Genomic DNA, 14,711 nt, shown 5'->3' on the forward strand with positions numbered 1-14,711 from the left:
ATACCTAAGTGGGCAGGAGGATGTATAAAGTATGTATTTTTGCATATTTTTTGCATTTTACAGCCATGGATATGGCTGTAAAGGAGATCAAAGCTAGGTTTAAGCAGGAGATCAAAGCTAGGTTTATGGTTATGCCCCAGGAATAAAGCAGCTGTCCTCCCGGTGAAAAAGTCCATCTTCATGCACAAGAAAAGCAAGGCAGATCAGATCAAACATCAAGAGCAGGCCGGATCAAATATCAAGATGACGGAATTGTTATCAGGAGTTCCTTCTGCCAGGCCAAACTGTAAATTACCAGGTCTATATCAAGATCCTAAGACATTTCAGGGAGGATGTCAGGTGAAAATGCCCAGACAAATAATGCACTCAGGATTAGTTTCAACATCATGACAATGTGTCTTTGTTGATTTAGCAGTTTTTAGCCCAGAAATACCCTAATTTTATCCTGTTCTCCAAACCTGGTCCCCCAGAATGGAAATCCAATTAAAAGGAGGGAGACTCAAACTGAATTGAAGAAAGTATGGAATAGCATAGAGTCCCAGAGATATTTCAAACAGTGGGAGAAGCATTGGGATCGATGTATAAACTCTAGAGTGGTCTACTTTGAAGGAGGACAGTGCCGACATGCTTGCCTAAGTTTAAATTAATTTTATTGTCCCAACCTGGAAACTTGGTTTGTACTTTGTACCATTGAAACTATGGTTTGATTATCCCATAGGAGTGACCCACCCCACGCACATGCGCACACACATGCACATAGAGAGAGAAATCCCTTTCAGGATTTCTCCCTGAAGAGAAATATTTAGATTTTTATTGACCCAGTACACAGTTGGGATGATTTACATATAATTACTACATTTAGTTTTAATGTGACTTTAATTGACTTTAAAAAATTACATTCTCAGAATTGTTGCTTTTGCCTTATGATGGTGATGGTATAACATACATAATAGCACAGTCACTCTGGATCATCTTCCTGGATTGCCTGCAATAGCCAAGTTAAGGTTTCCACTTTGTCCTTTAAAAGTTTAAGAATGTCCTGCACATAGATGCATTATAGCTATAGCATCTTAAATCCCCATAACAAAAAAAAAAAAAAAAAAAAAAAAAACCCTCTTGCACATTTCTCAAGAACAGCACCTTGTTAACTTTTGCTGATAGAAGAGACATTTTGGCACTTCTTTAGATGCTCTCTTCCTTTGTCTTTGTTGATGTTAGCAGTTTCCTAAATTTAAACTTATTACATAAATGAGTTATCAGATGGCACTTTTTGTTTTATATTGATGTTCCCATGCATTATAGACTTCTGTGAGAGCTAATCAATAAAGAATGAATTTTTTTTAACGACATACTTTTATTAATCATCCATATTTTTTTTGGTCCTTTTCAAAGTAATTTTTAAAGAATGGCAACTTGGCATTTTGAAGAATGGCAACATTTTTGCCATTCTTCAAAAACATGGTTGAAGCCATGTTTTTGACTTGCATTTGAGAATTGCCTCTGATGCCTTTACACCTTCTAATGACTGGAAACATTTTCCTTGCAGCTCCTTTAACTTTGGGGACATTTGACATTAATGCTGGCTAAGTACTCAATGACAGTATGAGCACTGTGAGGTCTCGCATTGTCTTGATGCAGCATTCACCTATCTGCATGCAGTTGTGGTCATTTACAACAAATGTGATTCCACAAAGTGTGCAGTACAGTTCTGTGGTAAGGTCCCATGACAGTCGTATTACATGGCATAATATGCTGGTAAATCATTCCTTGAATGTTAAAAAAAAGAGAACCTTTCCTGATGAAACTACAATTTTTGCTTCTTTCGGCATTGGCGATGATGCAGACTTCCAGACAGTTTTGTTACTTACTCTGAGTCAAAATGATGAAGCCATGTTGCATATGCCATTATCACCTGTGCGGAACCTCACCATCTTCAGTAACCATCTGTTGCAGCTCCTGACAGACCTCCACGAGAACTTTCTGTTGCTCAGGTACAAGTAGCCTTGGAACCCACCATGCACAAACACATCATATGCAAATGGTCATAGAGAATACTGTGCCATTTTGGCACTTCTTTCTTACTGATATTTTCAACATCTCTGCCAGTTGCCTTACTGTTATACAGCGATCTTCTATCATGATTACGGAAGCAGTGTTTATGGTTTCTGTGGTTACAGCAGTTGGTTGGAGCTCCAGGACAGGCAATTTTTGTGATTGAATCATGTTCATCTTTAAACATTCTAAACCATCTGTGTGCTGTGCTATATGTCCTATATGGAAGCCCAAATTCACCATAAGCCTCTTAACTTTTCATATGCTTCTTCTGATGTTTTCTTGAAATGGAAGCAAAATTTTAGAGCTGCATTACTGTTCATGTGTCACATCCATTGTTATCTAGGCAAAGCTGAACAGACATAAACTTAACTAACCGCCAAGATTACACTGTGTGCATGAGTCAGCTGTGCAGTTACTATGTGATGTAGCTTGGTTTGGTCTTAAATATTCTTATCATTCTTTATTGAATAGCCCTCATATAACATTTCATTCTTCTAGAATTTTAATTTTTTTTGTCTCAAATTATCAGTTACATAATTTTCATGTCATTCATTTCCCAAAACCATAGGAATGTTAAGTTTTTAGCTGTAAAATGTAAAGATTTTTATACAAGATTGATTGTGACACTTAAAATATATAGCATCTTATATTATATAATCATGATTATATACACTTGCTTTGAGTATGCCTATATACATGATTATATAACACTTCTTTTGTGTGATGATTATTTAATTGGTCACATGTACATAATCATGATTACATACACTCCTTTTGTGTTGCATGTATGTATAGTTTATTCATATTTTTAAAGGTAGATAAAAAAATAAACCAGGGCATTTTAGGATATAATGCCTGTTTGAGCTTCACAGGTACCCAAACAAGTAATACAATGTACATTATGTCATTATACAGAGTACAGTGTAGTTTCATAAAATGATAGCACACTGTACTCTGTGTAATATTGAGTAATGTGTTTTGAATAAATCCTTTGAATTAGAAATTTCACAACTTCAGAATTTTATCTTTATTTTTGCTAATCCTTAGTTTTGTATATTTTCCTTTACAGGCCATTCCTAGAATCTGTTTTCAATGCCCTTGATTGTGCCGATAATGATCACTCAGCTCTATTTTCTTTGTGTTTGTTATATGCTCTTGGCCATAATCCAGGTAATTATAAATAACTTAATAGGTCTAAGTATAGTAAAATAAAAAAATATACAGAATTTTATTATTGATTATTTCTCCTTGTAATCTAAAATAATTAAATATTTTTGATCTAAATACAATAATATTTTTACTGTTTTCTTTCTTTTTTCCTTTCAATTTGCATATTAAAGGAGAGAATAATTTAAAAAAAATAAATTGCAGTGGTAGCATGCACTTAAGCTGTATAACATGACATATAGCCATATTTCATGTTAATAAAAAGAGCAAACCAGATAAAGAGAAATAGTTCATTTTATTTGAATGAGTGATGCAAAGTTTCATGGAATTTCATCAAGTAACATAATCCCTAGATAGCAGTGGCAAGAAATCTCCATCTCAAAATGGGATTGTTACAACAGGTGTGTGATGGTATTGGAAGCTTACTTACACAGTGTGCCAATTAAATAACAAGACTGCATACGCTCTGCGTTTAGTATTAATATAAGAGGCCAAAATAGTACATGATTAGATCTGCTAGAATGTGCTCTTTCCAGCGAGTGCAAATTAAAACTTGTCCGGTCAATAGTTCGTGAATTTATGATGGAAAGAGTAATAGTTGTTTTGTGCATATTGTTAGAAAATTGAAAATGGAACAAAGAGCAGTTATCAAATTTTATTGTAAATTGGGAAAAAGTGCTACTGAAACTTTTGACGTTAAAAAAAGTTTATGCCAATGAATGTTTGTATCGATCAAGAGTGTTTGAATGATTTTCTCATTTTCATAAAGGATGTGAGTCGTTAGAGGATGATCCCCCAACCTGGCCGTGACAGTGCACCCGCACATTCTTCCATCAACACCAAGCAATTTTTGGCAAAAAAATACCCCCCCCCCCCCCCCATTATCACCACATTTGGCTCTTGCAGATTACTTTTTGTTCCCCAAAATCAAAACAGCCATGAAAGGAATGCGATACAGGATGATAGAGGACATTCAAGCTGCAGTGACCAACCAGAAGAGGAGTTCCAGAAGTGTTTTCAAAACTTGTATAAAAGATGTAAACAGTGTGTACACATCAGAGGTGATTACTTTGAAAATACATAACCTTACTTTGCCGTTAGTGTTATTCTTTTTTTTTTTTGTAGTAGCATTGTAGTTTGTAGTTTTGTTATTTAATTGGCACACTGTATATATTTGAAATATGTAGAGAAAACAGAGATAGTCTTATCTAGCATAGTTGAAACAGTTTTGAGAAATGCGCAATGTTTTATACTAGAAAGGAGCGGGTGGGCCTTCTGTCAATGCCGGGACAGTTTGTTTTGTTTTGTAAAGTTTTTTTCAAATAATTTTTGCTGTGTACATACTCCGGCAGATTGAAAATGACGGTGACTACTTGGACAGTGTTGTTTTTAATAAGTTTTTCACACGTGTGGTTCAGTAAATGGGTACATGACAATGCCTCCTCATCTGGGACTATATTAGATGGAAATTTCAGAGAAAAGATTAGAACTTACAATAGTGCTATTTTATTGCTCTTGCAGCAGATATGAATGGTTATATGATGAAGAGTATCCATAGGGAAGAGTCTATGGGAAGTAATGAGGCAATTTGTATTGTAAATGTCCATAGGAGAGTCAGATAAGATCTGAGGAATTTGCACCATAGAGATACATTAAGAAAATTTAATGTTGTATGTAATTTTTAATACTGTAAAAATAAATTATTTTATATAAATTCATGGAACTGCATCTTTATAAAAATTCGGATAGTGGAAGTTTTGCGCATATGTTTGAGAGAACATTGATGAAAAGTTTCGGCTGTATACAGCAAACTAGCTGCAGAAATAATAATGATAATGAATAATAATGAACTCGTGAAAGAAATTTCATAATCATATGATGCCAAGAATTGATACTTAGGCCAGTTGTGGTTCTGTGATTAACATGAATGATCACAAGTAAGGAGATTTCAAGTCAATGGTATAGCCAGCTAGAATTTTTGGGCCTCTATGCAAAGACCACCAAAGGGTCTCTCTCTCTCTCTATATATATATATATATATATTTTTTTTTTTTTTTTGTTGACGTTTAATGCCAGTGCCTTAATCATATAATATTATTTATAATGTACATTAAATGTTTAAAGACACTTAAATAGTTAGCACATCAAAATAAGCAATTTAATAATATATAACATTATAATTAGATTAATTTGTAAATTTGATCCTTATTTAAAAATTCATCTTCCTTGCATTTATGTTTGCAAAATCACTAATTCCCTGAGGTCCATTTTGGCCGCTGGTTTTGTTAAGTAGATGGTATACTGAGATCATTTAATCTGATTAGCCCTGCAGAATTTCTGTCACAGTGACCTTTTCAACAACATTAGAACTGTTATTGTATTATGTACTGTTACTGCATGGCCACCTCGTTCCCTGGATCTTACACCTAAGGATTTTTTCTTATGAGGATTTGTTAAAGATCTAATGTACGTACCACCTTTACCTGCAAATGTTGAGCTCCAAACTCAAATTACCACTGCAGTTGCAGAAGTGACACCAGAGATGCTGCACACATGTGGCAAGAAATTGACTGCAGGTGGGACATCTGCCACATTACAAATGGAAGTCACATTGAACCATAACTATCCGAGGTAAAACTTTAAGTGTTTTGCTACATTCTGACATTTCAAAATATTGTGTACGTTTTCTAAATAAATTTATATGAATTTATCCTCTAAATAAATTTATATATACTTTCAAAGTTGTGAAGCTGTTTTTGAAACACCTTGTATTTCTGACCTTTTTATTTGTTACACTGAAGTAGCTAGCAAGTTCTCCAAAATTTATTATTTGTTTCAAGTAATCTTTCAGATTTGTTCACTTCCTTCAGCATTTGTTTGTAAAAAAAGAAATGTAAAATTTCACTTTCATACACTTGGATGCGCAAAAGAATGCGAAATAAAGTGTGTGCAAGTTGTCCATTAAGATAAATACAGTGAAAAGGATGCAAAAAACAGTGCTGTGTAAATAATATTTTCTTACATAGTCTGATAACTAGGAAAATATCCTGCAGACTTTGTAATAAATAAATAAAATTTCTAAAATGACGTTTACTTAAGGAAAGGATAAGTGCACATTACATTAATTATAAGCACAATACCCAGTCATATTTGCTTTCCTTCAGATTTTAGGAGGATGTGGGAGGTCAAGAAGTGCCCACCGCATATCCCCGGAGCAATATGGACTTAGTTGCTAATGCTCCTAAAAACCAAATAACAACAACAGCAGCAGATTTTAGGGAAAAGCAAGATTTTGAAACCTCCCACATTTCCCTTTGTATCATTCTGAGCTTAGGAATCAGAGCAGTTATCATTTCTGAATTACTTATGTCATTTAATCTATTATTGTGTATCTTACTTATCATTAAGTTTATTTGTTACTGAAGAGTCAAACTTCTATGTCCATCTTGAATTTCTATCAGTTGTATTAAGTAAATGTCATCTTCAAATAAATCCAGCTTTCAAGACTTATGGCAACAGTAAAGTGTCATAAATTTTTCCATGTCTGTTTTTTTAAACTATCACAGCAGCAAGTTTTGCATTAAACTTTCTTTATGATCATAAAGAATGTGTAATAGAATTTGCAATTATTGACAATTATTTATTAGTAATTGTAAAATTTTTAATAACATACAGATACCTCCCAACTTAGAGTTCCTTTGTGGTACTTCCGTCATAAGTCAAAATGGTCTTAAATTGAATATAAATAACAATGGTATTATAGAGGTATGGTTCCCAAGGTTAATAAGAAAATAATAGTAATAATAATAAATTTAATAAGAAAAGGGAAGTAAAAATTTCACAATTAAAAACATAAAAATTATTCATTGGGAGAGGAGAGAGAGAGAGAGAGAGAGAGAGAGAGAGAGAGAGAGAGAGAGAGAGAGAGAGAGAGAGAGAGAGGTGCTAGACTTTTTAGCAGATGATGGCAACGGAACAGTGGAAGTCTTCTTGAAAAAAATGTGTAATGTTGACTGCACACTTTGCTTTTTCTTTTCATTGTAGATCTCCCTGTAGCAAGCAAGGACATCTTGAATAGTTTTGTACACATTTGAATATCTTTCAACATTTGGATCCATTTTTTTCCAACATCTGCATTCTCTTATTAATTATGGCAAATGACTCTGCCATCTTTTTCACTGAAAACTTTCTTGCGGGCTCTGGTGTTTCTTCTACATTTTCTCTCTTCTTCTTCTTCTCTAACGTCTTATAGTTCCAGCTCAATTATCTCATCATTAGTTAATTCTTCTGTGTTTTTGACAATTGCTCCACATTGTTTCCACCCACTTCCAGTTCCAGCTGCTCTCCAAGTTCTACAACCTCATTACTAATCTTGGTAATAGCATTATCTTTATCAAACCTAGGGACATGAATTTCCACAAGATTCTTCCATATGCTGCTCATGCATTTATTAATAACCTCATTCCATGCTGCAGCTATGTTTATTGTGCAGTGAAAAATGTTATAAGCCTTCCAAAATTCTCTCAGAGTTTGTCCTCTTTGCTCGAATGTAATAAGCTTTAAATGCAGCAGTAATACCTTGATCTAATGGCTGGATAATTGTGTTTGGTGGAAGGTACACTACTTTAACATCAGGGTGAATATCATCCAGGTACGCTGTATGTCCAGGTGCATTATCCAATGTTAACAAAATTTTAAATGGGATGTCTTTTTCATGACAATAATTCTTGACTTCTCTGAAGCAATTTATGTACCAATTTTCAAACAACGGTATCCACGCCTTTTTGTTATGCCGATAAAACACTGGCAGGGTGTGTTTATTGATATTTTTTAAAGCCCTTGGATTTTCAGAATGATAAATCAATGGTTTTAACTTATATCCTGCTACATTTCCTCCAAAAAGTAGGGTGACACAATCTTTGAATGCTTTAAATCCTGGCATCGTTTTAGCTTCTTTGTAGATGTACATACGTTGAAGCATGTTTTTCCAAAATAAGTTTGTTTCATCCACATTGAATATTTGCTGGCAAATATTCTTCCTCTTCAGCGATACGATTAAAATCTTCCTTAAAAGCTTCAGCAGCTTCTATATCCTCGCCAGCTGCTTCCCCACTTACTTTCACATTATGCAAATTGTAACATTTTCTAAACCTATTGAACCATCCATGACTTGCGACAAGTGTTTCTTTGTAGTCATCTTCTGCGCGTAACTTAAAATTTCGAATAAGGCTTCTTGCTTTAAGCCTAAATAGCTAATAAGCTCAGGGGTACACGTTTCTGAGTTTGGTCCTCTATCCATGCAACTAATAACTTTTCTATCTCACAAATAGGTGCTGACGCTTTTACTGCTTCACAGATTCTATCTTTGTTCTTCATGATGGCATATATAGTCAAGTGAGATAAGATTAAGTCATGAGGCAGTTCCGTTATGGATTTCCCTTTTCCTGTTGTGTTATTGTTTTCAGCTTCATCTCTAAGCTTATTGTCTTTCTCTTCTTCTTGACAGGAGATGGTGAATCAATTTTATGTTTCTTAGCCATATTAATTGAAGTGTGGTTTGGTCCGATAACAAAAAGATCGGGAATCACACAGCGATAATATCATGTTCACTAGCTTTAAAGAACAGAGAGAGACTGAGAGTAGCTAGGTTTAATGATAGTGTACTAAGCATGGGATGCCATAATTGTCATACATTGTCATCAGCAAGTGCAGCTTATTGTTAGGACTCAAATTCTATTTTTTTTTTTTTTTTTGTAATTTAATAAAAAAATTTTTTTTAATTTAATATATGCAACTGTCGTAACTACGAAAGGTTGTAAGTCTGAGATTACCTGTATAATTACAATAAAGGATTTCTTATTTATGCATTTAGTATAAGAAATGGTGCTTGAAGTACATTGTAATAAAGGTTTTACCTAACATATACTCAACTACATATGAAATGAAGTTATCAGTTTAAATTTCAGTGCTTTCCTTTTTGAATATAATTTATATACTTTTGTTTTTTAATGCTCCACCTGTGGACATCTTGCAGCTGGTAGGTTGGATTTTCCTCAAGTTAGTTTCTCTTCTAAAAATAAGTATTTGTTTTTTAAAATACAGAGTACTCCATAATTGTATAAACAGTTCAAGACTGTGTATTCCTATGTTGAAAGTAAGTAAAAAAAAAAAAATGTATATGAACAGGGATCCTTATGCCTTCATTTCACACTGAGATAGGAATGTGTGAAATTTTGCATATACAGTCGATTGCGGTTATTTGGGACACATCGGGACTAGTGCATTTTGGCTCGATTAAGCAGCTGCCCAATTATCTGAAGTTTCACGTAAAAAAAGTTAAAGTACAGTGGGCCCCCACTTTACAATTGGTTCACTGTACAATCAAATCACGTTACGATTGAGACACAATAGTAAAGTATTTTTCACTATACAATGTGTAGTAAGTGCTGGTCATGGTGATCACGAATATGGAATATTATCCATAGGCTATAAACGTAAAGATATATTAAGCACAAATTTACCCTTTATTATCTTACCAATTAAAAAATTAAATGATACGTGAAAATCAGAAGAATATACGTGATAATCGGAATAATTAATATGTTCTGTAATGTGTACATACTAACTAGTTGACATTTATGAGTGGGGATTAAAATTTAAAACAGTAAAAATATAAGCAATCAATAACAAAGAAAATGGCACACACAAATTGCAAGTAACATGATACACGCAAGTGAGAACGGAGTAACAAGTTATGAAGCTTTAAAAATAGGAATGAAGAGAAGATTCTGAAAAATAATTTTTTTATATGATTGAAGATTCCATGGAAGTGTAAACACATTTCACCATAATAACCCACAGAATTCCAGCTGTCGGTATTATCACAAATTCAATAAGAAAGTTTACTATCTGTTTATGATAGATTGCACTAACAGAAAAGCCCAATAAACAGGTGACTGCTAATTGTTTTATGGTTGTTACCTCCAGAAATCCGACCGAACCACGTGGTACGGTTGGAGACAATCGTAGGGTAATCTCCAGTGCTGCAGTCTCCTGCCCTGATTAAACGGCATGTTGTCCCAATTAAGCGAAGTAAACCCTGGCTATTTTCTTGATTGGGTTCTGTTTTTAAGATTTGCCCCAAATAAATGGCTGTGCCAATTAACTGGTGCCCAAATAACCGGAATCTGCTGTAGTTATTTCAGATTTTGCAGTTTCTAGAACTTTTTCATAATTTATTTTGAAGGAATCAATGATGATGAGTGCATTTTTTTTTTATTACTTTGACATTGCATTACTCATTTAAACAAGATTACAAGATGTTATAAGTAATTAGTTTTTATTTTAATTTTGTGGAAACATTTCTTTTTTATTTATTTATTCTTTGTTCCTTTGCATAGGCATTAATCAAGGACTTCTGGATACTGTGTTAATGCCATCAGATAAATCTGAGGTAAATCTTTTATGAACACAATTTTATTTTAATATCTCTGAAATTTTAAAGTATATAAACAAATATTAACATTCTGTAGAAACAAACCTGCTCTTGGAAATTACGTCCTACTGATAGTATAGTGGATTTCCCAATTGCCACCTGTTTGGAGATTTCTGGGTTCAGATCTAGTCAGAGGCTGATGAGATTTGAATGCATAATATAGATAACATCTAGCTATATTAACTACCACATTAAGACAAGATCAGTCTTAGGAATTTAAAAATTTAAAGTGTGTAAACCACAGTGAAAGCTCCTTTATTAAAAGTTATTGCAGAACAAAATACATCAGTTTCAGAGTTTAAATGGATTTGAACTACATGTACAGATTCGAAACATGTTGGTATTAATTAATTTTGAGAAATTTTAGCCTCTCTTATTTACACTGTGCAGAATTTTCTTAATTCCTAATTGTACACTTATTTTTATGTATAGTTTTGTTTATTATATATAATTGTACATCTTTTTAGAGAGAGAGAGACCAACCATACTTTTAGATGTTTAGATTCAAGGCAGAACTAGACATATCTGGAACGAATGGATGGGTGAAATGGGAAGGGTTGGTTTTTTTTTTTTTTTTTGACTGATTCTGTATAAGCTTACTTTCTTTCATCATATGCTTCTACTAATACTAATGTTATCTGCTATTTAATACTGTAATCCAAGCAAAAAAAAGTGCTTTTTTCTTTTTTCTTTTTTTTTTTTTTTTTTTTTGCATGATTGCTTTCATTAAACTTTGTTAAGCATGAATTGCCATTGTTTTGTGCAAGCCAGTGATCAGTTGACATTACTTTAAAACAGTTGAGAGTGGTAGACAAAAATCCCCAGTGTCTGAGTACAGCTCAAAAGTATATTGTTTGTTTGATTACAGATGCAAAATTTTAAATTCATTGGTTGTGGAATTAAATCTTTATTTTTTCTCTCTTTGCACACATAAATAAGTCACTATATACTGAAAAGATTAACTTTGTAAGTTGCATGAAAGGAAAATATTACATGCAACTATATACAAAAACAAATAACTCAACAAAAAAGAGATTTTTAGGACATTAGAATAATTCAGTTCAAATGTGGAAGTTTTTATATCATTTGCTTTTTTTTATTTTTTAACTTGGCTCAGCAAAGTAGTATTAAAAATGAGAGCATAGTTCCTGAAGCAGTTTTATGGTTAATCTCTTCTGTAAATTGGAACTTAATTTATTCACACAAAAATGATTTAATTCCACACAACTAAGGCTATTATAAAATATATATTTTTATAAGAAAGTTCTACTTGCCATACTAGGCTCTCACTTAGCTGCTCTAAAGTAAGATAAACTAGTTAACAGTTTGCACCAGTGCCCTATGACTGTGTATGTAGCTGTAATTAGTAAGAGCATTTGAGCACTATGTTACAAAGTTTACTGAAAGAGCAACGCTCAGAAGAGAAAAAATTGCTTTTTCTGCACAGCTTACAAGTATTAAACTGCAAATAATATCCTAAAATATGGATATTTTTTCTTTAGGTGGTATGTGCAGTTATACACAATAAACAACATTCAGCTTGTTTTTATGTACAGCTCTTATACATCAAACTGCGTGACTGTTGTGGCGACATAAATGAAACTAAGTGACCTTTGTTATTATATGTGAAAAATTGAAAAAGATTTCACATACCTCGCTGTGAATTCATTAAGAAGAATTCTTATATATTTTTTTTTAAGCTTCCAATGGGAAAGTCCTACACCTTAGTACATTTATTATCATTTTCCTCAGTTGAGCATGTATATTCCAGAGTGAGGACAGACTTGGTCAATTGTGACTATCCAACCCACATATCGGACAAGTGTTTATTGCAAGTGCAGGAGCTTGCGATCAAGCCGAGACTGCCATCAACTCATGACAATGTACCTACATTCCCTACTACCCGCGCATGTCAGGCCAGATTTCAAAAATCCTTCAAGAATACAACATAAAATGCATGCATCTACCTGGTAGAAACTTGTGTTCTCTGGTTTCCAGCGAGAAGACTCCGGTCGCCCCTCTCTTGCATAGCGGTGTAGTATATAACATAACCTGCAGAGATTGTAACAGCTGCTACATAGGGGAGACCTCGAGATGCTTTCAAGACTGCCTTGCAGAGCATGACAGATCGATTCACATTGCTGAGACTGACCAATCCGCAATCGCAGAACACTTCTGGTCAACCCACCATGACCTTAATCCCAAGCTCAACTATGAAGTGATTTACCAGTCCCGACACTTTCACCACCGACTCTGGCTAGTGTCACTTAATATATAATGTAATTCAAGAACTATGAACCGCAGCAAGGGAATGAGACTAGATAAGTACTGGAAGCATAACCACACATGTCCATGCAGCAACAATGAACACTAATCTAGTGGTTGAATGGTCAACCTCGTGCCCATGCATGCCTCATTGTGCGCACAACTGTATCCTTTAAAATTTGTCTCTAACGTCTCCATTCTGTTTGCCAGCAAATAAGTATTTGCTGATGAAGAGGTACATTTAGCCTCAAAAGCTACAAAACATTTGTAATTAAATGTGTATTAAAAATTTTTTTACTGGACATATGTATTTATTTATTTAAGCAATGGATTCCAGTACTACAAGCCCATTTACTCTCATATATTCAGACACTGAACAAATGACTATCTTCAGTTTTGAAATAGTCATTTCAAATAGTTGACTATAGTTTGAAATAGATGACTATCTTCAATTTTTTTTTTATATATTTCTAAAATAAGTTAATATTAGCTTATCAAGAAAGTGAAGCTTATATAACATCAGCCAAAAAAAAAAAAAAAAAAAAATGGCATTTCATTTTACTCATTTCTTTTAATAATTTTTCCAATCCTTTAAATTTATTCTCTCAACCTCCACAACAAGGTGCTCAGTACCTGTGTTGGAAAATTAACCATTTTGTGTCATTAGCAGGCAGTGTTTTCTATTCCCTGCTGTTTAAACAAATTGGATTACATGTCCACTTGTAATGTGAGTAGCAGTTACATGACTCCTCTATGATTTTGCACACAGTTCTTAGGGAAGTGAATAGAAATATAAAATTTAAAGGTGCTGTGTAATAATATTATTACTGTATAATGATACTAAATTTTGCAAGACCCTAGCAAATTTTCATTATAACAATTTTTGCCAACAGTATTTTCGAATTTTATTATAGGTGTATTTCAAATAATCTATGCTAAAATGCATGTATTTTCAAAGTTGTTACCATTTCCTATGTTGTTGGTCAAGGAATGGTAAGAGCTTTGAAATGCATTGCATTTTGAATACAGTAAATCCCTGCTATTCGCGGGGGTTACGTTCCTGAGAAATGCCGCGAATACTGAGTTATGGCTTGCATAGTAATAAAGGGGTTCCGTTCCAAAGTATGAAATATATAAGAAAAACTAGTCTAAAATTTTGTCTATGTATATATTATATGTGCCTTCATAATATGACTATGTACATAGACAGTACATAGTGAAATGCAAGCATATGGCATTGAAATGAAAATAAGAAACAATGTAATATTATTAGAAATTTCAAACAAATCTTTCAAACCAGCACCTTTGCTAGCAAAAAAACTTATCCCGCCAGTGCTATCACCAGTTTCGCTAAAGTGTTGATAAAGGTGTTTTGCCTTTCACGAATGTTGAGTGAACTTAACGGAATTTTATTTTGAGTTCGGTCTTCTATCCACAGATTTAAAGCCTTTTCCATTTTTTCTAATTTAACATCACGAGTTACAGAGCAAATTTTTGAAGCAATTAGTGCGTTTTCACGGACACTACGGCAGATTTTTTCTTCCGATTTCTTGATTGATCGTACCATTGACTCATCGATTTTATAATATTTTGCCACTGAGGAGACACTTTCACCATTAGAAATTTTATCTAATAAGTCAATTTTATTCGCTAATGTCATCACCTTCTTTGATCTTTTCACATTTCCCTTGTTATTCGTAGCCATATTTTTGTACGGGTTAGAAAGAAC

The 14,711-nt window shown here is 33.5% G+C and overlaps 1 protein-coding gene across 2 annotated transcripts in view; it reads left to right on the forward strand.

Moving 5' to 3' along the window:
• Positions 1–14,711, forward strand: part of ema (C-type lectin domain containing ema) — a 223,042-nt gene that overhangs the window by 98,493 nt on the left and 109,838 nt on the right. For both annotated transcript variants that reach the window (XM_090386684.1, XM_090386685.1), the window contains exons 13-14: positions 3,125–3,225; positions 10,623–10,675. In XM_090386684.1, the coding sequence (XP_090242810.1) occupies positions 3,125–3,225; positions 10,623–10,675 (154 nt within the window). The remainder of the gene's footprint in view (positions 1–3,124; positions 3,226–10,622; positions 10,676–14,711) is intronic.

Source organism: Mastigoproctus giganteus, chromosome 12 (genome assembly GCF_048544385.1).
Source record: "Mastigoproctus giganteus isolate SK-2022 chromosome 12, ASM4854438v1, whole genome shotgun sequence".
Taxonomy (NCBI): domain Eukaryota; kingdom Metazoa; phylum Arthropoda; class Arachnida; order Uropygi; family Thelyphonidae; genus Mastigoproctus; species Mastigoproctus giganteus.